The sequence below is a fragment of the Lygodium microphyllum genome, chromosome 27 (genome assembly GCF_053477565.2).
Source record: "Lygodium microphyllum isolate KBCC chromosome 27, Lygodium_microphyllum_v1.1.10, whole genome shotgun sequence".
In the NCBI taxonomy this organism is placed as follows: Eukaryota; Viridiplantae; Streptophyta; class Polypodiopsida; order Schizaeales; family Lygodiaceae; genus Lygodium; species Lygodium microphyllum.
In genome coordinates this window covers 79,531,849-79,557,487 of record NC_141161.1, presented here as the reverse complement: position 1 = coordinate 79,557,487, position 25,639 = coordinate 79,531,849, and the positions used below count along the sequence as shown (strand labels likewise).

The 25,639-nt window shown below is 41.2% G+C and overlaps 1 protein-coding gene across 6 annotated transcripts in view; it reads right to left on the bottom strand.

Moving 5' to 3' along the window:
• LOC148012511 (LRR receptor kinase SERK2-like) overlaps positions 1–25,639 on the bottom strand; it is a 129,985-nt gene that overhangs the window by 87,684 nt on the left and 16,662 nt on the right. For 4 of the 6 annotated variants that reach the window (XM_087668774.1, XM_087668772.1, XM_087668773.1 and 1 more), the window contains one exon: positions 1,669–1,812. In XM_087668774.1, the coding sequence (XP_087524900.1) occupies positions 1,669–1,812 (144 nt within the window). Of the gene's footprint in view, positions 1–1,668; positions 1,813–1,994; positions 7,932–12,741; positions 12,871–25,639 lie in introns of those variants that run through there. The other 2 variants (XM_087668777.1, XM_087668776.1) reach the window with 2 other exon arrangements.

Genomic DNA, 25,639 nt, shown 5'->3' with positions numbered 1-25,639 from the left:
CGTGCTAGGGTAAGGCGGTGATCCACCTATACTTGCTAGCTCTAATTGGACTCTTCATGTGGTGTGGCAAGATCCATTGAAATCATCATGCAGGCAGCATCCTATGTGGCACCTCCCCTGATCGATAGCTACAAGAGTGACCATAAACTTCATGATGGGAACATAATTTCATGTGTTCCATGTGGGGAAGGGGGCTGAGCTTCTTTTTTTTTGGGGGGGATGGGAACATAATTTCATATGTTCATGTGGGTGGACTGCTTTAGATTTCATGTTCCTGCCCTACATTGCATCTATTTTCTGTCCATTTTTATAATAAACTGTCCCCAAGGTTATAAAAACTGTAAATAGACCCCCTAAGCACGCCCGTCAAGCAGTCCCTTTGCCCAAAAATAAAAAAACAAGAAGGCACCCGCTAGGCCTGCAATAAATGCAGGCAGTACTACCATCACCCTGCTGTACCAGCAATTGAAAACCTCTCATATTTTCTGTCTCGAACACCTCACCCTCATTGTAAACTTACTCTTTCTTCTCTCATCCTCTCTATCTTCACTATTTTGTCTTGCTATCACCCATAGCACCGTGTTTCTTCAACATTATGACTTCTCATATCATGTGCCTCACTTTGATGCACCGGTTGTGAGTGAACCTCAACACATGAAGGATGTCTGACCAGCTTCTCTTAATCCTAAACATACGCACGGGCCTCGTCTCATAGGTTCTTTCTCCCTAACATCAAACACAGATTTGTCCCTTGCAGCAGCCTTGCAGACCCAGTTAAAGGAAATACAGCAACAACTTCACACTCCCCACTTTCTGTTTTTTTTCCTGGGGTCAAAATCAGCATTATGTATATGGCAATTCACAATAAAGAAGTCTCAAAATAAGAGGAGTCTTTGAAGAGAGAAGATACATAGCAAATTTATGGAATTTTGAAGTGGTACTTTGTGTATTTGGGAAGTTGTGGATATCCTATGATCTTCATAAACATATTTCAACATAAACAAAAGATCTCACCCATGCAAAAAACACTGAAAAGCAATTAATCCAATATCATGTATGCCCAATAATTACAAATATCTGTGAAAAGATGCTTCAGGATATCCAAGCCACAATAAAGCTGGCTTCAGATCTTATATCTGCTATTTCTACAATTTTCATGGGCCACATACCTGGAATAGATCATTACAATCAGTAAGATGTCACCTTTTGGGAAGGGGCTTTCCCATCTTCAATCCTTAACTTGTCTTATTGAAATTTTCACTCATTATTTGAAGTAAATTTGGCTGTAATTATCCCAGCTTTTAAGATCTTTATAATTTGGGAATGTCCATAGAGCAAAACTGTATGAAATTCCAATTGTAAGCATATTATGTTGGTGGTGCTGTTTATACTGGTATCAACACCTTGTCTTGACCCTTACCCATATACTAAATAGTGCTTACACTGAAAATTTCTCTAGTTTTGAGCTGACCACAAAAATCATCTGAAAGTGCAACGCTATCTTCTGCAAGCTATAGAAGGCTTTAAACAGAAAATTGGCTGAATTGACTAACTTTCAGATGCAGAGGCTATGAAAAAGATGTTTGCGACTCAGCCCTGCACTTTCAACTGTATTATTTAAACCTTCATAATTATAACATACAAAAGAGCAATGGTAACGAAGCTTACAGGTATTTTAGATTAACAAGGGTACCCCAACTACTTGGGATACTACCATTGAAGGAGTTTCTTTCTGCAAGGAAGGTCTCAAGTGATGAGAGTATGCCCAATGCATTTGGCAGTGGTCCAGAGATCATGTTGTTTTGAAGTGTCCTGAAAATGAACTTCTATTTATCAAAATCATTGCTGTTTGTGAGGAAAACAAGGCTTTTTAGATGTTTGATTTGACTGAAATGTATAGCCAAAATTGCAAGCAACAGCTAGATCTAGTCAATGCAGTTCTAGGATGCACCCATCACTTCAAGACATGACAAGTTTTTTCAACATGCACTAACCAAACAGAGTAAGAGGATCAAAATCCCTTTTCCACCAATGATGAACTTTTCTATATGTCTGACGAACAAAGATTCTTAACCTGCTATAATGAAAACATAAAATAGTCACATAACAGACTTCTAACAAGTGCAGCAAATTTCCAGGGGCAAAATCAGACAGGAGTTAAGCTTTACAAGTAACAGAAAACTCTTTTTGACACATTATTAGTTTTACCACAAGTGATATATGCATATGGGTCATAGATGGAACACTTGAAAGTGAACACCAGTAAATTGACCTGATAGTCAATCTTTTTCTTTTCTATTTTTTTTTTAATTCTATTAATAACACCTCGGAGAAAATCCCCTTGAGGTAGAATATAAAGTACAAAGAACCTTGTAGAGAGTAGCTAAAAAGTACATCATAAATGCAATGGTTATGAGAACAACCAATTTGGTGGGCTACAATGCCAAACCATTCGAGGGGCTATGTGAAAAAAGGTGCCAGAGTCCCAAGGCCACAAGAAGGCATGCCTTCTCTTCATATTCTCATAGCCAGCATGCAACCTCTCCCATCTCCTATGGAGAGTATGGACAATCTCTCTCCAAATCCTTGAAAGAGTCTCTACAGTGGAAACATCTTATCTATAGCATGGATACACCTTGCAATCCATATATACCAAGCAATAATATTGGCAATAAGGTCCCATCTATGGCTATGTCCCTAGGTCCATTGTGCATGCGAGTAACCTAGAGTGGGGATCCTGCTTGGATGTTGACCAATGATGAGAAGGGAGCAGCTCCCATAAAAATCATCATATCTACATGCTAGGCCTTTGTCTATGACCCAAGCTACAATTCCCCAACTCCTAAACATTGTCTCTTTTGTGCCATGAAAACACATCTTGAGGGCTCTCCTCCATACCTCCTAAGCTTTGGGATTCTCCCAAAGTCACATTCATGGAAGCGGAAGGTGATTGGTATGAAGTGGGTGTATAAGACCAAATGTTTGGCTGATGGCACCTTGGACAAGCACAAAGCTAGGCTTATTGCCAAGGGTTTTGCCCAGAGGATATAAAGAAATGCTCATCTACAGAATACAAACACAATCGCATGACAAATGCACAGACTAATAAAGAAACACAGTTAGGGTTAGGGTTAGCATAGATAATGAACACAAAAGATAATCAAATCGAATAATGAATGAATAAGTGCAATGCTCAATGTAGCAAACACACTATGCAAGGTGAAAATTGACACCCAAACTCCAATGTCTCAAGGACCAGGGTAGAGGGTATGAATGAAAGAGTATGTCATGCTCTAATGGATCCCAAGCCACAGCAACAGCCTTCGAATGTGTTTGGCAGCAGCAAATACAGCCTGTGAAGACGGACAGCATAGAGTGTTGAACAACAAAACACAAATATGTTCATGACATGGCAAATCAGAGAGATACAGTCTGCAGCAAAATGAAGGCTTTAGGGTGCCATGGGCAGCAACATGGCAGCACATCAGGCTGTTTGACAGCAATACAAGGTGAGAAAACAATAAATGCATGCTGGACACCAATCTGCAGCAATCATGAGTGGGTAGACAGTCAATGGCAGGATGGAATCAGTCCCGAACAGCAGTAGAAGGCTGGAAGACAGGCACCAAACAGTAGACTGCAATGGGGAGCAAGTCGGCCAAGATATCCTCATCATACGGAGTGTGGACAACAGCAATATGACACTTGCAAACTGTAAAAACGAGATTAAGGCTGAGCGGTGGGCAGCCTCTCTATTTATGGATGGCAAGGTCCTCCCAAATTAGGATTTGGCTTACGGGACAAAGACACTCTCTAGGAATGCACATCTTTTGATTCAAGTTTCAATAATTTTATTAATTAAGCTTGTTTTGGGGCTGCTTCAAGTGGCCAATCAGCATGTAACACTTTCTTAGCTCAATATCCCCTCTCCAACCCAAAACTAGAACCAAATTGGGATTGCAATAGCCCAAGCCCGTATATTTTCCTTTTTCCCAAGGCATGTCACCCCGAAGTAACCAAGGCATCGGGCAAAGGGTGCATGCCAGATGCCCATTGACCAACCAAGACTACAGAGGCAATGGTTATCTTATCAAGGGAGCCCAAATGATCACCCCAAAGAGGCCAAGGCATTGGACAAAGGGTGCATGTCGGCTACCAACTGGCTACCAAGACCTGCAAAGGCGGATGGAATCCACAATGGACTTTTACTTTTTGTTTCTTGGAAGGACTTTTTAACCTTTTGATTTGATTTAGCATTAAGTGTAGGTTTTCAATCAATTTTCTTCCTATTGACTAATTTGTGCCCCTAAGGGAAGAACAAACGGATGGTTAGACCCAATGCACCACAAAACAAACAAGCTATCTTGACCACCACTGTGGAGGGTATGTGGTGAAGTAAAAACGACAGGTGGAAGTAAAGGGAGACTTTGTACTTGCACCTTACACTCTACAAATTATTGCATTCGGTGTCATACTATCACACTCTTCTTACTATCAACTGTACTCTAAGTTGAGCTTCGATCTGTCCTTCTAACATATGGTATCAAAGCCGAGTTCAGCTCAGACTTCTCTCCCTCTGCATTGTCAACAGCTCTAGGCCTAACTCTGCCCTGTCCACCATCTGCAAAACCTTTCACTTGTCCACCTATGCTCCACCAGCTCTGACCGCCACCTTCAGTGCCAATGATGATGCCTCCTGCCCCAGCCACTAGAACTAAGCTACCTAGTGCCACTTGCAGCACCTCTGTTCCCTGCACCAGGTTGCCGCCAGTCTGTAAACGCCGCCCCAAACTGCAACCATCTGCACTTGCGCCTATGAGCTGCTACAGCGCCCTGTTCCTACACCTGTACCTTGTACCCTGTATCCTATACCTACACCGCCACAGGTCCCCCAGGCCTGACAAGTCAGCCCGCCTGGTCCTGCAACTTTACCGCCTCCACAGGCCAAGTCCGCTAACCAAAAATCTGCCCAGGTCCTACTCTGCTCAATTAGAGTCAGAGGTAAAAAGAAAATTTTATTAATTTTTTATTTAGAATTGATCTACAGAAAGGGGCTTGTGCCCGGGAACCATCTCTCTGCTTAAGCAAGTGTCTATGACACATTTTATGCAAAGATTTTGTACAATTTTGAATAAAAATTTTAGGGCTTTTGTTATCAGCTCAGAGATTGACAAATGTACATCAGTAATAACTGTTTGAAATAGACTGATTTCGTGCATTTTGGGGCTTTTGTATCTTTTGTGCTATTGAGCATTTTTTGCACCTTGGACAGCATGCATTTTAGACAATTTTTTAATAGAGTGTGATTAAATTTGCTAATTACAACGAAGTGCTTGCTGTAATTCCTGGAAATTTTGAGATTTCTAGGTTGGTCTAGCTTGATATATTGCTCTTTCACTCTTTGATAAGTGGCATTTATCATGGCAAATCAGGGAGGTGATGTATTTACATATGTATCCAAGGAGGATAGGTTGGATGGCAGCAACTATTCCCTATGGTCCTTTATGATGAAGAATGTGTGATTGCAAAGAACCTTTGGAATTATGTCAACAGTGAAGAAGTTAGGCCCGGATTTGTGGCTCCTGCTATACCTCCTCAAAGAGGACCTGAACAATGGGCAACTCACTCCACTTAACCTGTTCAGGCCGCTCCAACTCAACCACTTCCCCAAAGATCAACAACACAAAAGGCATGGGACACACGGATCCACAGGCTTTGTCGCTGATTGCATTGGCAGTTCAACGGTCTATCATCCCCCACATTTGGTCTACAGCTTCTTCACGAGAAGCATAGCTAACCTTGGAGCAAATGTTTGCTGGAAAGAATAAGACACATCTCTTTCTTAAAGAAAGAGCTTGAGACTGTGAAGATGACTGAGGGTGACTCTATGCAGGATCATCTAAATAAAATTCAAGACTTGCGTGAGCAGCTTACGAATGTAGATGAGTACTACTCAAACGTGCAATTGATATACACTACTTTTAATTCATTACTACCCTCATATTTGGCTTTTCTATAGCCTTGAACCTCACTATGAGGATTTCCCCACAACCACTTTCCTTCCTTCAATTGGTCAATTTGCTCTTAGAGGAAGAGCAAACAATAGAGAATAGTAGTGTGGATGTTATAGCCTCTGAGTAGGCTTTTATGGCAAGGCAAAAGGCCAAGGGCAACCAAGCTCAAAATGCTCCGCAAAGCTCCGAGACTTCAAGTACTTCACACGGTAGCAAGAAACAGAGGGACACACAAGCCAAGAAGGGCAAGTGTCACTATTGTAAGAAGCCAAGACACTACATCACAGAATGTAGAAAGCGCATAGCCAAGGAGTCATGAATGTCTCTTTCTAGAGTACCTTCCACTGCTACTATTGAGTTCACATCTTTTGTTATAGAGAGAGACTATTGTTTTTACACGTGCAGTTATGACTCTTCTTAGACTCATAGAGCATTTAGCTCTACTAAGGATGCAAGCACATGGTCTTCTCACAATGGAGCTTCCAGGCACATCATATCTCGCAAAGATTTGTTTTCTTCTATTATTACAACCCCAGTTGGCAATTCTGTACAGTGTATCAACAATGCATCATACTCTATTAGAGCCATTGGGGAGATTGTGTTGACAACCATTGATGGCTCTATTCTCCGCTTGCAGGATGCCTTATTTGTGCTAGGCATAAAGAAGAATTTGCTATCTATTTCTTCTTTGGAAAGATGTGGTTTGCAAGTCACCTTTGAGGATGATAGATGTATGGTCAAAGATAAGGAACACATGACTTTGGTTTTGACTGGCACTTTATGTCATGGGTTATATGAGTTGGATGCTTTTTCAGTTGATCAATCGATCTATCTAGCATCTACTCTCACTCTTGCTATGTCACTCGTGGAGTTATGAGATGCTCGCATGGGGCATGTAAACTATGGTAGCTTGATGCTTATGCAACGTACATAGATGCTTGATGGTTTACCTCTCTTGGAGAGACCTCTTGAGCATATATATATAAGGGGTACATTTATTTCAATCGTTTTTCGTTTCCTCGTGATGTTGCTTTTAGAGTAATTACCAAATTACAGATTGTGCACTCCGATATATGTGGCCCTATGCAAACAAAGTCATTGAGTGGCTGTTACTATTTTGTCACTTTTATTGATGACTTTACTCGCTTTTGCTAGGTCTATTCTTTGGTGAAAAAGTCAGAAGTATACAATGCATTTTTGGCTTTTGTAGCACTTGCTGAAAATCAATATGGCTGCAAGGTTCTTAACTTTGCGTTCAAACCGAGGGGGGAATACATGTCTTCTATACTGATTTCTTTTTTGAAGCAAAAAGGCATTGTTCATCAATACATTATTGCTTATATTCCATAGCAAAATGGGTTTGCAAAGAGGAAGAATCGATCACTCATATAGAGATGGCCAAATGTATGCTAAAAGCAAAGAGCTTGCCACAGTTTTTGGATGGAAGCAATTATGTGTGCTTGCCATGTTTTAAACAAGTGTCCCACCGAGGCATTAAATAATATCACGCCTTTTGAGGCTTGGAACAGCCGAAAACCTTCTATTGGACATTTTCGTACTTGTGGGTGTCTTGCATATGCACACATTCCCAAGGTACTCAGGAAGAAGTTGGATAACAACACTGTTAAAAGCATTTTTGTGGGATATAGCAGTGAGAGCAAAGGATATAGATTACATGATCCCATCTCTAAGAAGGTATTTGTCAATAGTAGGGATGTGGTTTTCGATGAAAAATCGGAATTATCCCTTGCTGGTTTTGATACATATCAAGCTACCAATGATATATTTGAAGGGCTGCTGCCCATTTCTCTTTCGGTGATACAGCTAGAGCTCCAACAAGTGAACTTAATGTTCAACCAACTGCTCTATTGGGTAATGCGGAAAATCAGCCTACGGCTGATCTGAATATTCAGCAAGGTGCTGAATTTGAAATTCAGCAAGAGCTTATACACAGTTAAGAAGCTAGGCACGTGCCTAGATAGTATTTGTAGACTATGAAAGATAGTCATTTGGATGCTCCTATTGCTGGTCGTACTAGAAGGCAAGCTTGTATGCATGATGGTGCACGTAGCAAATCGTTTTAGGGTTTCTATTGTAAACAAGCCCAAAACAGGGTAAAATCAGGGGAAAAATGGGCTTGCAATCCATTGACAAGGCATGAGCACTAACGGGGCAACACTCGATCATTAGGACAAGGGTTTAAGACCCTAAGGAAGGGGCGTGGAAGGCTCATTTTTAGCTTCTATAGAAGAGAGAGAGAGAGAGAGAAAGAGAGTATGGCAACATATACACTTGATGATGGGGAGCCTGAATGTTTTGAGGATGCACAACATTATGTGCATTGGATGGCAGCAATGCAAGTTGAGTTTGATTCCATCACAAAGAACCAAACATGGAATTTAGTGTCCTTGCTTGTTGGAAAGAAAGCCATTGATACAAAGTGGGTCTATACGCTGAAAAGAAATGCACATGGATCCATTGATAAATATAAGGCCAGGCTTGTGGCTAAAGGCTACGCACAAAAGAGAGGCATTGACTATGAGGAGACATTTGCTCCTACATCCCACATGACTCCCATTAGGTCTATGGTTGCTTTGGCTGCCCATTATGGATGGACTGTGCATCAGCTTGATATAAAGACTACATTTTTACATGGGGAACTTCAAGAAGAAGTGTATGTACAGTAGCACAATCTAGATACATTGGTAAACTTCTTGAGAGGTTTGGCTTATAGGATTGCAAGCCAGTTTGTACACCAATGGAACTTGGACTAAAGTTGTCATTGCATGATGACAATAACTTGTTTGATATCCGTACATATATGATATGGCCCAACAATTGGATGTCTTATTTACTTATGTAACACAAGGCCAAACATACAATTTGCAATTTCAGCCCTGAGCAAATATATGCATCAGCCACGAATGTCACGTTGGCAAGCTGTCAAGCGTGCTTTCCATTACTTGTAGGGTACTAGGACTCTTGGATTGCTTTATGCCAAGGGGGGCCCACTGCACTTACATGCTTACAGTGATTTTGATTGGGCTGGTGAGCATGATTCTCATCACTCCACTAGTGGTAATTTTTTTTTCATTGGCTCATCTTGCATCTCTTGGCTTAGCAAGAAACAATCTGTTGTTGCCGCATCGTCATGTGAAGCTGAATACAAGACAACTTTCACTACCACAATTAAATGCATATGGCTTAGCTAATTTGGATGTATCTATCAAAGAGCCTACTCCTTTGTTCACTGACAGTCAAAGTACAATTGCAGTGACACGGAACCCAATGTTTCATACACACACAAAACACATTGACATCCACTATCACATTGTCAGAGAGAGGCTACATGCACGTGATATCAACCTTTTCTATTGTCCTACCACCAGTAACGTGGCAAACATCATTACCAAAGCTCTTTCTCATGACAAATTTGAAGCATTCCACAATGCTTTGAATTTGATCTCCTTTGGTGGATCACCCTTATATCTTGATTGCTCTTCACTCCAGGGGGGTTTGTTGGGTTTGAGTCTTTGACTCATATCTACACTCACAAAGGAGTGTCAATGATCCTCAGTAGGACACTGGCACTTTTTACTCTTCGTACAAGAGGTTTATTCCCCTCGATTTATCTCCTTTTATTTGATGTACCTATGTTACACAATTTAGGCACTTATCATGTTTCAAACCCTTCAGATGTGAACACCCTCTTACAACCCTAAGGTTTAAGGGTTGTGCTTTGTACTTCCATCTGACACTCAACAAATTATTACATTGGGTATCATGCGATCACACTCTTACACTCTTCTTATTGTCAATTGTATTCTTAGTTGAGCTTCGATCTATCCTTCCAATAGAAATGGCGCCTAGCCCAACCCACTCTCTGGTGAGATAATAGTGTGTACCAACATGCGCATTTGTGGATTGATGGTTAGGTTACCAACTAGTGCAATGACACTCTGGTTGTCAAAGTAAAGGATAGTCGGTGAAGCAAATGGCAAGTGAAGAATTGCCAATGGTCCCCTCACATAGACAGCCTATGTGGTATCGTCAAAGAGGGCTCAATACTCTACCTCGACTAAGGAAACAACCACCGTCACCTACTTATGGCTTGACCAAAAAATAGGAAATTTTCCCAAAGACAATATGTAGTCTCCGTGAGAATATTGAGTGTCGAAATCTCTAGTCCAATTCGAATTATTATACCCTTGCAAAAGCAAACTATAACCACATATCAAACCATAAGAAAAAGTACATCAAACGTATCTCAACACACACATGCAAGCAATCCAATGTCTCACTTTTGGTGCATTGAAATATTCATCGAGTAATGAGACAAAATATACAAGGTCTCGCCTACTATAGTCTAAATCAACCAGAGAAGTTTTCCTACAACTTATCTATAGGTATGCTCATCAAAGGGCTAACCTAGGGATCCTTAGAAAGCTTTGTAGTGGGATCAAGAGGCGTAGCCATAGACTGTGTCTGATTAGTGCAATATTGCTTAACTAACTCAACGGCGTACTTCTATTATCAAACAAAAATATTGTCCACAAATCGAACTACCTTCATCTCCAAGAAATAGGACAACCAACCAAGGTCAATCATCTCGAATGTAAAACAAAGTCGGGCCTTTATATCCACTATGATAGTAATTTCTGAGCATGCAATAAGTAAAGCATCAACGTATAAAAGCATGTAGCCGACCCCCTCTGAAGTGATTTGGACATATAAGTTTGCATCATAAGTGGTAAAATGATACCCATGAGTTCAAAGAAACTCATCCATCCTATGAAACAAGAAACATAGTGCTTGCTTCAGCCCGTAAAGAGCTTTCTGCAGACGAAAGATCTTATCTTTACAATCTATAGAAGAAAATCTAGGATGCTACTCCAAATAGACTTTCTCCACTAAATAACCATTCAAAAAGGCACTTTTGACATCCATCTAATAGAGCGACCAACTATGGTGAGTGGCTAGGACAATCAACAAATAGAATGATGACAACCATGTAATGGATGTAAATATCTCCTCATAATCTATAACATGTTTTTATCAAAAACGTTACACAATAAGACAAGCCTTGCATTTTTCTGAAGACCCATCAGCTTTTAATTTAGTCCTAAAGATCCACTTGGTCCTAATGATTTTCTTGTTGCTTGGACGATCCAATAACATCCAAGTCTCATTTCGATCAATGCTCTCAAACTCCTTTTCCATGGCCTCTCACCGTTGAGGATGCTTTAGGGTAATAGACCTTGCATCAACTTGATAATAGTAGAGGCATTTCTGGCCTTCCACAAGCACACAACCTCTGGTGAAACAAGCCATGGTTCTGATTGGGATTCCAACCCTTGGACAAAGTCCCACAAGTTTAAAGAGTCAAGAACATGCCTCATGAGATTTAACCAAGTAGTACAGTTAAACCTGTCAAAAGAACTCTTGTCAGTGAATGCATGCTTGGCTGATGAGGACGAAGAACTATGAGGTCTCTACGTGTAAGGTGGATATGGGTAGTAAGGATAGGAAGAGGGATAGGGTGAATAGGCAAAAAAAGCCAGAGAAAGACCCACCAGTACTTGTGAAGTGAGCATGGAGAAGAATCCACCAATACTTGTGAAGCAAGCACGGGGACTCTCAAACTTTGCATAATTGTCAGTTAAGGCACAATAGCACAACCGGATAGCCTACTAGGAACTGCTATGGAGGCAAATTGTGGTATCAACTGGTCAACACCTGGGATAAGCAAGGTTAGGGACCCCATGCTATGAGTATCCCAAAGGTGCATTAGGTGAGGACAGCCTGCCCCAAAGGTGCACGAGCACCACCTGTAATGGGAGATACACACGTCCTAAAGACTATGCCTATGCTTGAAAAGCCCCCTAGTATGGTGTATGCAATGACATGAGGTGTCTTAAATGGAAATGTGAATGGTGTGAATAATAAAAGTGATGCAACCAAAGAAGTGGGTGGGATGGATGGGTTTAGAAATTGATGCAGAATGCAATGAAGAAGAAACACATACTCATTTTGACTTTGAGAAGTAAAACTCAAAGAAGGAAAGGATAAAAAAGAGTTACCTATCTTTTCCTTATAGTCATCTCTTCAAGTATTAATATACAAAAATAGATCTTCCAAAATGTTGCAAGGGAGTAAAGAAGCCATAAGCAAAAGTGAATGATGTGAAAGCTAATGGTACTATAGTGGAAGAAGTGGGTGGGATGGGTCAGTTTTGAAATTGTTGTGGAAATGCTGATGAAGATGCATTAAATTGATTTTGATTAGGTGATGGAAATTGAAATAAAGGTGAGGATGCAAAATGCAATGAAGATGATACATCAAACTCATTCTAACTTTGAGAAGCATAATGAAAAGAAAAAAGGGAAGAAGAAGAGATACCAGTCTTTTTCTTACAATCATCCCTTCTTGTATTAACATACGAGAGTAGATCTTCAATGGGAGATTTACCGTGATTAACATATGGCACTCTTGTTTCAAATTGTTCTTCACCAATATGCTTCAAAGGTAGTGAAGAAAAAGAAATAGACAAAGTGAGAAAAGTAGAAACTTGTGTACCTTGCATCGAAGTACAAGAGATAGACTCAAAATAGAAAATGTATTCTAGATCTCTGTCCAAGACGGGAATCCATCCCTAATAGATATCTTGAGAGCCCTGCAACATCATCAAACTTGTACACTATATCTAATAAGCAAGAACTAAGTATACCTTCTTCATGCAACTTTTGTTTGAAGCCTTGTCAACATAACTCTTCAAACTTCCTGGAACTGTGAGCCAAGATCAACTGCAACTCCTCATCAGTGCTATTCCCAATGCAATCAGAAGGATCGCCAACCATGTGGGAACCTTGCAGAGTTGACAATAGATGCCACTCCTACTCAGTTTTCGACAAATGCTCCTTTGGGAATTGAGTCCCTGTAGACATGTTCAAATTCATCTGACCTACTGTAGTTCCTGGCTTTTGAGAAGAGCTTTCAAGACAAGATCTAGGTTTCTTCAAAAAGTAACTAGCTCTAATACCATGTAAAGAAATCTCCTAACACAAACTCAAATGCAATCATATGATAAAGCACAAACTGATAATAAAACACAGTTAGAGTTAGGGTAACTCACTGACGATGAACACAAAGAATAATGAGATAAATCAATCTAAATAGAATGCAATGCTCATGCAGCAAACACACCATGCAATGACTGAATACTAGCCTCCGAACTCCGTGTCTGAAGGACCATGGCAAAGAGTATGAGCTAGAGAGTGTGCCATACTCCTAACGGATCCTGAAACGCAACAAAGCATGTTGGAAACTATGGAGAAGAGAGAAACAAGAGAGTGAGAGTAGACAGTGGAGTAAACAATATGAGCTAAAAACAAGTATACTTGCTAAACTGAAAGTGATAGAATGAAAGTACAACCTTAGCTCTAAGGTAGATCAAACCCCTAACTCAACTAAAGTTAGCTAACGCTAGAACTAACTCAAATGTAGTGACACGACTTATTAACTTAGTTGTGTTCACGCTACAAACTGACTCACTAAAACATTGGGCACTACCTAAAGAATTGGCAAATTCTACACTTGCCACCTACAGTGTGTTCGGAATAAAGGCCTCGTGCCTTTTATGTGTGCTTTGGTGTGAACACACCCTTAGCACTTGTACTTACATATATATATATATGAAAACCTAAAGGTACACTTATCATTGTACCTAAAAACGTGCTCTCTCTACTCTGCTCTATCTCACTCTCTCTGTCTCTCACTGCGCGTAACAACAATCTGTCTCGATCTTCGTGCCAAACCGGTCCCTACAAACTGGTATCAGAGCTGCGGTTGAGGCGTTTGTGCCTTTCGGAGTTCGAGCAAGACAGACGAGCAAGTCATGAGCTGCAAGCATTGTGGGTAGTCGCACGCGAGCAGGAAGTGTCGCAGGCAGGCTCGACAAGAGGAGTTGCAGGAGTTGCATGTGTCGCAGGGCGTGCGACAGGTCGACAAACAATAGGCAACCGTTGACGTGGACCAGTAGACGTAACGGACACCAACTGACGCACAGCAAGACTGGACGACTAGGTGACTCGGTGACAATGGCGAGCAAGCGGGCAGGCATCGTTGCAAGCAGGCGCCTTCAGCGTCACACGGCGCGACAGGGGTACCAGACGGCAACCTGCACGGCGGGTCCGTTGACCCGCCGTTCAACATTTTTCTTTTTTTTGAAGTTTCCCTACCGAGTGTTCATGCGTGGAGGCACAGCTTCCAATTTTCATGCAATCTTGGCCCAGAAATTTGAGGCTTTTTCCGAATTTGGGAATCTCAATGTAGAATTGGACAATCTGACTAAGAATTTACAAAGTCAGTGCACATTTGCCCGAGAATTTTTGGGCTTTTCACATTTTAGTGAAATTATTTCAATTCACTAAAATTAATGCACGCAGGACTTGGAAAATTTGGGGATTCGTCCAAATTTGTCCCCGACATTTGTGGCTTTTCATGTACATGTACAAATTGGACTGAAATTTACCCAATTTCTCGACATTGATGCACATTGGACCCCCTGCAATTTGGGCCTTTTGCAGATTGGGCAAAATCTGTGCAGCATTTGGTCATTTTATGTACATGCAGGTTGAATTCCACTCAATTTTGACATCAACACTTGGAAAATTTAGGGGTTTTGCTGAATTTTCTCTATTTTGGCAAATTGGCCTATTCTATGCATGACAGAGAAAATGCAGATGTGTGTTTGATGATTTGAGCAGAAAATTTTGGGGCTGCCCCCGTGGGTACATGTACAACAGAAATTGCAGCTGAAATTTTGGGATTCCTCATGTAATGTGATGCACATGCCCTTGGAACAGCTGTAATCAGTTGGATAATGCTGTAGCACATGGTTTGGTGCTTCTGAAAATTTAATTACAGATCTGAAATCTGTGCTTCTACGTGGTTATTTATTGTTGGTTGGTACTTGTTTGTACCTTGGTCACTTGGGTGACAGTTTTGGGCCTGCATTTGCTACTTTTTTGTCACATTTGGGCTGAAAGTCATGGCTGGCAGCAATGATAGCAATAATCTAATGCACATAAAGAAGCTTGAAGGAGCACATAACTTTGCAGTTTAGCAAAAACAGTGCTACAATATCATGTTGCAAAAAAAGCAAGAAAAGCCGATTAAAACCAAGGGGGCAAAGCCCGCAGACATTGAATAGGAAGATTGGGATGAATTAAATGAGCTTGCACGCTCATCGAGCTATCAATTTTTTACGCCTTGCTGTTTAACATTGAAGGTTTGGATTCTGCATATGCTATGAGGACTCGACTGGAAGAATTGTATGCATAGAAGAGTGTTGCAAGTAAAGTGTATTGGCTGAAAAAGCTTATGGATTTGCGTATGAAAGAGGGTACAGCAATGTCTACACACTTGAGTGAGTTTAACTCGATTTTCAGCCAGCTAGTTGCCTTGAAGTTCATGATTGATGAGGAATTTAAGACTACTTTCGTGCTTTGCACTCTACCAAAGAGTTGGAATACATTCAAGACTGCTATGAGCAATTCTAATGTGATCCTTTTGTATGCTGATGTAGAGAGTGCTCTACTTATGGAAGAGATGAATCGGCAGAACAATACATCCAGTATGTCTTCCAGTGCTTTGCATACTAGGGGCAGATCACAGCAAAAGAGAAAATATGATGGCAACGGACGCAGTAAATCAAGTGGCAAAGATGTTGAATGCCATCATTGTGGCAAGAAGGGTCACTTTAAACATGCCTGCTACAAATGGAAGAAAGAGAAAGGAAAAGGCAAGAAGATAGATGATATCAAGGAAAATAAGAAGGACAGTCAACCTAAGAAGAACAATGTAAAAATTGAAGAGGTGAATGTAGTCACTCATGACAGTGACAGTGGGAGTGACGTACTCTTTGTCTCTTCACACTTTGGTGCACATGCTTTACTTACAGATACAGATGATGACATGCATACCTGGATTCTTGATTCAGGTGCTTCCTTTCATGTCACCCCTCATCGTGAGTGGTTCTCCAACTATACAAGGGGTCTACATGGTGTTGTCCATCTTGGGGACAACTATGCATGTGACATTGCAGGTATTGACAGTGTGTAGTTACAGTTTCAGCATGGCTCTGTCTTTACACTTCAGCATGTACGGCATATACCTCAGCCAAGAAGAGCTTGATTAGCACAGGGCAGAAAATGGAAGATCTATAAGGGATCTAGGGTTATTGCCAGAGGTTGCAAGAGTGATACTTTATATCCACTTCATGTATCTAGTGTGATGACCACGTTGTTGCCGTGACCGAGCAGCCAAGCGTTTCTTTGTGGCATGGCCGGTTGGGACACATGAATCAAACAAGAATGAAAGTGCTTTCTCGTTTGGGTTACTTGCCTTGTCTTCATTATGCTGATTTTGAGCATTGTGAAAAAACATGCATAGACGTCTCATAATAGTGTCTCTTTCTTTGAAATCTTCTCCTCTAGAGTTAGTACATTCGGATGTATGTCAAGTGCCACGATTATCTTTAGGGGAAAATAAATATTATGTCACCTTTATCGATGATGCTACACGGAAGGTATGGATTTACCCCATTCGTAGCAAGGATGAAATGCTTGATAAGTTTAAAAAATTCTTGACATTGGCTGAAAATCAGATAGATAAGACACTTAAGTGTCTTCGCTCTGACAATGGTGGGGAATATGTGTCCAAGGCCTTTCAGGCATTTTGTGACAACAAAGGGAAAAAGAGGGAACTCGTTGCCCCTCATAATCCGCCCCAAAATGGAGTTGCAGAGCGTATGAATCAGACCACAAAGGATAAGGTCTGTATGATGCTATCTCATGTTGCATTACCCCATGGTTTTTGGGCAGGGGCTATTATGACAACCATTCACTCAATTAATCGGTCACCAAACAGGTCTTTGGGGAGGGTAGTTCCCCAAGAAGCGTGGTCGAGCAAGCCACCTTCATATGCTCATCTAAAAGTGTTTGGTTATGAGGCTTTTGTGCACATTCTTAAAGAAAAACGCAGTAAACTTGAGCCAAAGTCATGTAAATGCATTTTCCTAGGATATGAAGAAAAGGAAAGTAGTACGTAGCAATGACATTATCTTCCGGGAAGATCGCATGCACAAACAGCCCGAAAAGACTGAGGAGGTCCATAGGGTTGTATTCCAAGAAAAAATACCTTTTGGACAGCAAAATGTGCCCGCTATACAGCAGCAAATACCTGCTGAAAATGAGCCATTACATGTGCAGGAACAGCCAGGACTGCAAGCTGTTAATGCTAATTTGCAGGCTGAAATGCCAGGACAGCAAGCTGAAAATGGAAATTTGCAGGAACAGCCAACAAACAATGACCATTGGGTTAGGAGATCGTCTAGGGCTACTAGACAACCTAACAGATTTGTTCCTAGTGCAATTAACGTGGCTAATTATGTCATCTTGATAGACTGTGGTGAACCGTCTTGCTTCAAGGAAGCAATGGACAGACAAGACAGCAAGAAATTGTATAAAGCCATGCTATTAGAGATGGAATCTCTTGAAAAAAATGGCACTTGGGACTTGGTGCAGTTACTTAAAGGACAGAAAACCCTTCCATGCAAATGGCTTTACAAGATGAATGTCACTTCTGGTTCCTCACCAAAGTACAAAGCAAAATTGGTTGCAAAGGGATACAAGTAGAAACGTGGAATTGGCTTTGATGAGATTTTCTCTCTTGTAGCCAAGATGGCTATATTGAGAACCATTTTGGGCTTGGTTGCAATTGAGGATATGAAGCTCATACAAATGGATGTAAAGACTGCGTTTTTACATGGTGATCTACATAAAGACATATATATGCAACAACCTGAAGGGTTTGTTAAACAAGGGAAGGAAAAAATGGTATGTAAACTCAAAAGGAGCTTTTATGAGCTGAAACAAGCACCAAGAGAATGGTATCATAAGTTTGATACATTCATGCAGTCCCAAGGCTTTCATAGAAGCAATTGGGGTTCCATTGCCTCCATATGTAAAACTTAGTGCAAAGGACAGCTCTACATCTGATGATGAGAAGGCTGAAATGGCCAAGATACCATATGCTTCAATTGTTGGCAGTTTGATGTATGCTATGGTTGCTACATGTCCTGACATTGCCTTTGCAGTGGGAGTGGTTAGCAAATACATGACAACCCCTAGCAAGAAGCATTGGGATGCAGTGAAAGATATTATGAGATACCTCAAAGGCACAAAGGAGTTATGCATCTGCTTTGGAAAGCAAAAGACATCTATTGTTGGCTTTACGGATGCAGACTATGCTGGTCATGCGGACTGCAAGAAGTCCACTTCTGGATATGTGTTTACTTTCACAGGAGGAGCAGTCTCTTGGATCTCCAAGCTACAAAAGTGTGTTGCATTGTCTACTACAAAGGCAGAGTATGTGGCTGCCACTAAGGCATGCAAGGAGGCTTTATGGCTTTCATGTCTGGTGGGAGAGCTTGGCATCACAGAGTTACCTATTCTCCATTGTGATAGTCAGAGTGCTATCATGCTGGTACGGAATCCTGTCTTTCATGCAAAGACAAAGTACATACAGGTGAAGTACCACTTCATTAGAAATGTACTTGATAGCAAGAGCATTGAGCTTGTCAAAGTGCATACAGATGATAACCCTGCAAACCTTCTCACGAAGGGTCTTCCAGTAGAGCCGTTTGCTCATTGCCGACAGATGATGGGAGTTGGATAGATATATGTATTTCAGCTTTGTACATACCTAGACTTAACTGATTCTTTTCTTCTCTTAAGGCACATTGCCTTTAGGTGGGAGGTTGTTCGGAATAAAGGCCTCGTGCCTTTTCAATGTGCTCAGGTGTGAACATACCCTTAGCACTTGGACTTACACATATATATCTATCTAAAAACCTAAAGGTACACTCGTCACTGTACCTAAAAACGTACTCACTCTCTACTCTACTCTATCTCACTCTCTGTCTCTCACTGCCGTAACGACAGTCTGTCTCGATCTCCGTGCCTAACCGGTCCCTACACAGTGCCAATGTGATGGAAATATAAAAAGATCAACCACCAAAGGGTAGAAAGTTTAAGGACTTTCAAAAAGCCTCAAACTTCTCGCGAGGTAGCGCTTTGCTGAAACAGCATTTTCCTATGTAGAAACATACATCAAACCAATCTCTCCTACATAGCATCTCTCTCTAATATAACAGTAATGTACCTCAATGTGTTTTGTACGAGCATGAAACACAGGATTCTAATCCACTACAATGGTACTTTAACTATCAAAAAGACTAGGTGTAGTATCCTCCAAAGAAATTTGTAGATCATGTTGGGTGTAAAGGCCCTTCGCTACACTTCCCGTGTATATATTTTACTTGTACATGTGACCGCACTCTTGCGGGTGTAAATGTACCGTACCCTAAAACATAAATACATTCTTAAATTCTTTGTGTGTGCCACACTGGTACACACCCAACTCAAGTCTCTACTCTCTCTGCACTCTCTACTGCTGAACACACTCCATTCTCGCTGCGCACACCACTTGGGCATTTTAACTTTCCTTCAAACTGGTATCAGAGCTTCGGCTAAGGTGTGCGCGCTTCCCGGAGCCTGTGCGAGACATCGCCAGAGCTTCGCTCATGAGAAATCAGCAAGTCATCATCTCTGCTAGTCAGGTGAGAGCACGCGCGAAACAGGCGACAGTACTGCAGGCTCGTTTTTGCTCAGTCTGTAACCAAACAGGTCAGGCGCAGTCATTCCAAGTCAACACAGGTCAGGTCGTCATCTTTCGTCAGAAACAGGTCGGCGTGAACAGGTGACAGCCAAATCTGCTCAGCGACAGTCAGGCGACAGCTGACATGGTCAGCGTGGACAAGCGGCAGTTCGTTTCTGGTCACCGTGATCAGTCAACAAGTCACGACAGTCATTTTTTGCAATTTTTTGTGACTTGTCACATTAAAACAGGCCCCGGTTCGCGCACACAAGCACATTTCTCAGATTTGTGCAGATTTGAGCCAGAAAATTTGGGGCTTTTCCAGATTTAGTGCTGTTCATGCATAATACAGACATCTGCGTCAAAATTGCAAACATTGTGCGCGTAAAAATTGGGGATTTCGCCAAATTTGGTGAAATTTTGCTTGTTTGAGTAAAATTTCTCAACATTGGACCCATAAAATTTGGGCCTTTTGCTGTATTGGTGAAATTTTGCTCAGCTAAGTCAGATTGGTTGACATTCGTGCACACTTGGACCCGGAAAACTTGGGGCTTTTGCAAGATTTTATGAAATTTTGCTGGATTTGCCTGTTTTATGCTCTCGAGAACATGTATTAATGCAATTGGGGCAGATTTATTGCAGAAAATTTGGGGCTTTTCACATTAGTGATGTATTTTGAGCGGATTTGTGCTTTGACAGTGGAATTACAGCAAATTCACTGCTAAGTGGGAGAAATTTGGACTTGGGATGTATCAAATGTTATGAAAAGGCAACTTCTCTTGGTACATGTATTGCTGAATGCTCATTGTGCAGTGAAACAGTGGCACATACAGCACTCGGGTTATTGCATTTGGGCATTACGGTGATGCATTATTGAAGTGGGAGTTGTCTTGTATGCACATGTATCAGATTTGCTTTGTGTATATGCTGTAATCAGCCCTTTGGACTGCAATTACAGCAAAATATCTGCTTCTTGGGCACACTTTGAAGTGCAAGTTTGTGTATTTGCTGTTATATACAGCAACCTTGCTATTCGCTGATTGCATTCAGCATTCTATTGCAGAAATTTATCGCTGAAAAATGGTTGGAAGTGCATCCATTGCTGACACAAAGAATCTTTTTGAGATTCGCAAATTTGATGGCAATGGCTTTGATCTTTGGAAAGATCATATGCAGGGTATCCTTTTTCTGAAGGATTGTGAAGATGCTTTGGCAGAACAAAAACCTGCTGCTTTGTCAGATGAAGATTGGGCTAAAATGAATAAAAAGGCCATTACTTACATCAAAATGGCAGTTACTGATGATATCTTGGTTGATATCAAGGGACTCAACAATGCATATGCAGTTTGGGAGAAACTCAAGGCTACGTATGAGAATACTACTCCTGTTAATCAGGTCCATCTCATGCAAAAGTTAGTCAACTTAAAGCTTGATGACTCTAAGCCCGCCTCAGAGCATTTGGCTGCATTTACAGGTATTTTGAGTCAGTTACAGGATGCCGGCTTGCCGGGTTTTGATCCTAAGCTAAAGGCTACCTTCTTGCTCATGACTTTGCCAGATTCATGGGAAGCATTGGTTGTGTCATTGAGCAACAACCCCAACTTGACATTTGATGGTGTACGTGGTTCTATCCTCAATGAGGAGATTAGACGCAAGTCTAGTGGGGAAAACAGTGGATCAGCCTATAATGTTAGAGGACGGACTCAAAAGAAGTCAAATGCTGCAAATAAGCATAAAAATCGCAGCAAAAGAAACGAAAAACAGCAAGATGTCACTTGCTATCAGTGTGGACGCAAAGGGCATAAAAAGCCTGATTGCAGGAACTATAAGGAGTAAGAACGCAAGAAGCAGGCTAATGCAAAAGGCAAAAAGAATGAGAAGGATAGCAGCTCTACCCCTAAAGAAACAGAAAAGGCAAATATGGTATCTAGTGTTGTCATTGAGGAGATAGAAGATGATAAAGATGTTGATTTGCTGGTTGCATCTTCAGATCCACATGCTATGACAGTGGAAGACATGTATATCACTAAAAGGGATGTGATAGATGCCTTGTTATCTGCTCATGATGGTTTGTCACAATCGTGCATTGTTGACAGTGGTGCCTCATTTCATGTAACTCCATCTCTGGAGTGTTTTTCTACTTATGCAACAGGTAATCTTGGGAAAGTTTACCTAGGGAATAATCATGCATGTGATATTGAAGGAGTGGGCACCATACACTTGGCTCTTGAAAATGGCCAAGAATTGATTCTTCATGATGTTAGGTATGTACCTGGCATTAAGAAGAGCTTGCTTTCTGTTGGGCAGTTAGATAGCAGGGGTTACTACACTACCTTTGGTGGTGGAATGTGGAAAATACAAAAAGAATCTATGCTGGTCACTAGAGGTGGTAAAAAGGAAACTTTGTATTATCTTTATTGCAAGGCACTTCCTGGAAAGTTTGTTGCAGTTGCAGAAGTACAGTCACACATGGAGCTATGGCATAAGCGTCTTGGACACATCAGCCAAAAGGGTTTGGATGCACTTTCTTCACTTGGAAGAGTTGATGTGAAAAACTCAAAGCTTGACTTTTGTGATGACTGTGTCTTTGGAAAACATGTAAAGAGTTCATACTCTCGTGGAGCCTCTAGGAAGGCATGTATCTTGGATTTAGTCCATTCCGATGTATGTACCGTGCCAATAAAAACTCATAGTGGTTTCCGTTATTTTGTGTCTTTTATTGATGACCACTCTAGAAAGCTATGGGTTTATTTGCTTAAGCAGAAAAGTGAGCCATTGGATGCGTTTAAAAGGTTTTATGCATTTGTTAGTACTCAAAAGGGCTTAAAACTGAAATGCATAAGAACAGATAATGGGGGAGAGTACGTATCTAAACAATTTAATAGTTTTTGTGATGAAAATGGGATTAAACGAGAGCTTACAGCCCCTTATAATCCGTCATTCAATGGTGTGGCTGAGCGAATGAATCGCACTTTATGTGAGAAGATTCGGTGCATGCTGTCCACAGCTAATCTCCCGCAATTGTTTTGGGGGGAGGCACTTAAAACCGCGGTGCATATTTGCAACCGATCTCCACATCGTGCACTTGATAGTGGCATCCCTGAAGAGGTTTGGTCTAGCAAACCTGCTTCATATGACCACTTAAGGGTCTTTGCCTGCGAATGCTATGTACATGTGCCTGTTAATAGCAGAACCAAACTTGACATGAAATCCCTCAGAGGCATTTTCATGGGTTATGGAGATGATGGTGAAATGGGTTATAGAGTTTGGGTTCCAAGCATGAAAAAGGTGCTACACAACCGAGATGTGGTATTTAATGAATCAAAGCTGCTGAAAAAATGTCACATCTAGTGATGTAGACAAAAAGAAAGTGAAATTTCAGCATGATCAGCCACTTAAACAGCCATCAGCCACTGAAAATTCAGCTCCATCTGATGCTGGTTATGATAATCAGCGTGTCATTATTGAGCCAGATGCAAATGGGCAGCAAAGGGATGCTGAAAATCAGTTTGGGCAACAAAATCAGCATGCTGAACATCAATTACAGCAGCCTGAAAATTTATTACAGCAACCTGAAAATGCAGTTCAGCAGCCAAATAATGAGGTCATTGACATTCCTTTAGATGTAGATCCATTGCCTGATAGCACAGATCATTGGGTGAGAAGGTCTACACGTGTCAGGCGACCCATACAGAGGTTTGATCCCTCTTTGGACTGCATTTTACTCACAGATGAGGGTGAGCCTCTTACATATAAAGAGGCATTGTCGTGTGAGTTAAAGAAAAAGTGGGAGCAAGCTATGCAGGAAGAAATGAAGTCATTGTATCAGAATGATACTTGGGATTTGGTTTCATTGCCCAAAGATAGGAAAGCTATTCCTAACAAGTGGGTCTACAAAATCAAATGTGTGGATGGCAAACCCAAATACAAAGCTAGGCTTGTGGCTAAGGGTTATACTCAGAAAGAGGGGATTGACTTTTAGGAAGTCTTTTCACCTGTTGTCAAAATGACGACTCTTCGGGTATTGTTTGCTATTGTTGCATCTATGGATCTTGAACTTGATCAGATGGATGTTAGAACTGCATTCTTGCATGGTGATTTAGAAGAAGAGCTGTATATGAAACAGCCAGAGGGCTTTGTTATGCCAAGAAAGGAGCATTTGGTGTGCAAGCTTAAGAGAAGCTTGTATGGTTTAAAACAGGCTCCTAGACAGTGGTATAAGAAGTTTGATGCCTTCATGCTCTCACATGGGTTTAAAAGAAGCAATGCGGATCACTGCTTATACACAAAGAAGGCTGATGATGGAAGCCTTATTATCCTTGTGCTTTATGTGGATGATATGCTTATTGTTGGTAAGCATAAGAGCCAGGTTAATGCATTGAAAAGACAGCTGAATTCAGCCTTTTCCATGAAGGACTTGGGTGCAGCTGAACATATTTTGGACATGCGTGTGACGAGAGATAGAGAGCAGAAGCTCCTATTTCTCTCACAAGAAAAGTACATCAACAAAGTGCTTGATCGTTTCTCTATGACAAATGCTAAGTCACTTGGTGTTCCATTACCACCATACAAGCAAAGCTGATTGCCCAAAAGATGACATGGCAGCCAACTCTATGAAGGGTGTTCCTTATGCTTCAGCTTGTGGATCACTCATATATGCTATGGTTGCCACTAGACCTGACATTGCTCATGCAGTGGGAATTATGAGTAGGTTTATGTCGAACCCTGGCAAAGCACATTGGGAGGCAGTGAAATGCATCTTTCGATAGATACCTTAAGGGCACACAAAGAAAATATATTTGCTATGCAAAGGGTACATTAGATCTGCAGGGATATTGTGATGCAGACATGGCAGGTGACTTGGATACTCGCAAGTCTACTAGTGGGTATATATTTACCTTGACTGGTCGAGCAGTTTCTTGGTGCTCTAGATTGCAAAAGATAGTAGCACTTTCTACCACTGAGGCTGAATCTAGAGCACCAAGAAACTGCCCAACCAGTCAAGGTAAATATATACCCACTAGTAGACTTGCGAGTATCCAAGTCACCTACCATGTCTGCATCACAATATCCCTGCAGATCTAATGTACCCTTTCCATAGCAAATATATTTTCTTTGTGTGCCCTTAAGGTATCGAAAGATGCATTTCACTGCCTCCCAATGTGCTTTTCCAGGGTTCGACATAAACCTACTCACAATTCCCACTGCATGAGCAATGTCAGGTCTAGTGGCAACCATAGCATACATGAGTGATCCACAAGCTGAAGCATAAGGAACACCCTTCATAGAGTTGGCTGCCATGTCATCTTTTGGGCAATCAGCTTTGCTAAGCTTAAGGTATGGTGGTAATGGAACACCAAGTGACTTAGCATCTGTCATAGAGAAACGATCAAGCACTTTGTTGATGTACTTTTCTTGTGAGATAAATAAGAGCTTCTGCTCTCTATCTCTCGTCACACGCATGCCCAAAATATGTTCAGCTGCACCCAAGTCCTTCATGGAAAAGGCTGAATTCAGCTGTCTTTTCAATGCATTAACCTGGCTCTTATGCTTACCAACAATAAGCATATCATCCACATAAAGCACAAGGATAATAAGGCTTTCATCATCAGCCTTCTTTGTGTATAAACAGTGATCTGCATTGCTTCTTTTAAACCCATGTGAGAGCATGAAGGCATCAAACTTCTTATACCACTGTCTAGGAGCCTGTTTTAAACCATACAAGCTTCTCTTAAGCTTGCACACCAAATGCTCCTTTCTTGGCATAACAAAGCCCTCTGGCTGTTTCATATACAGCTCTTCTTCTAAATCACCATGCAAGAATGTAGTTCTAACATCCATCTGCTCAAGTTCAAGATCCATAGATGCAACAATAGCAAACAATACCCGAAGAGTCGTCATTTTGA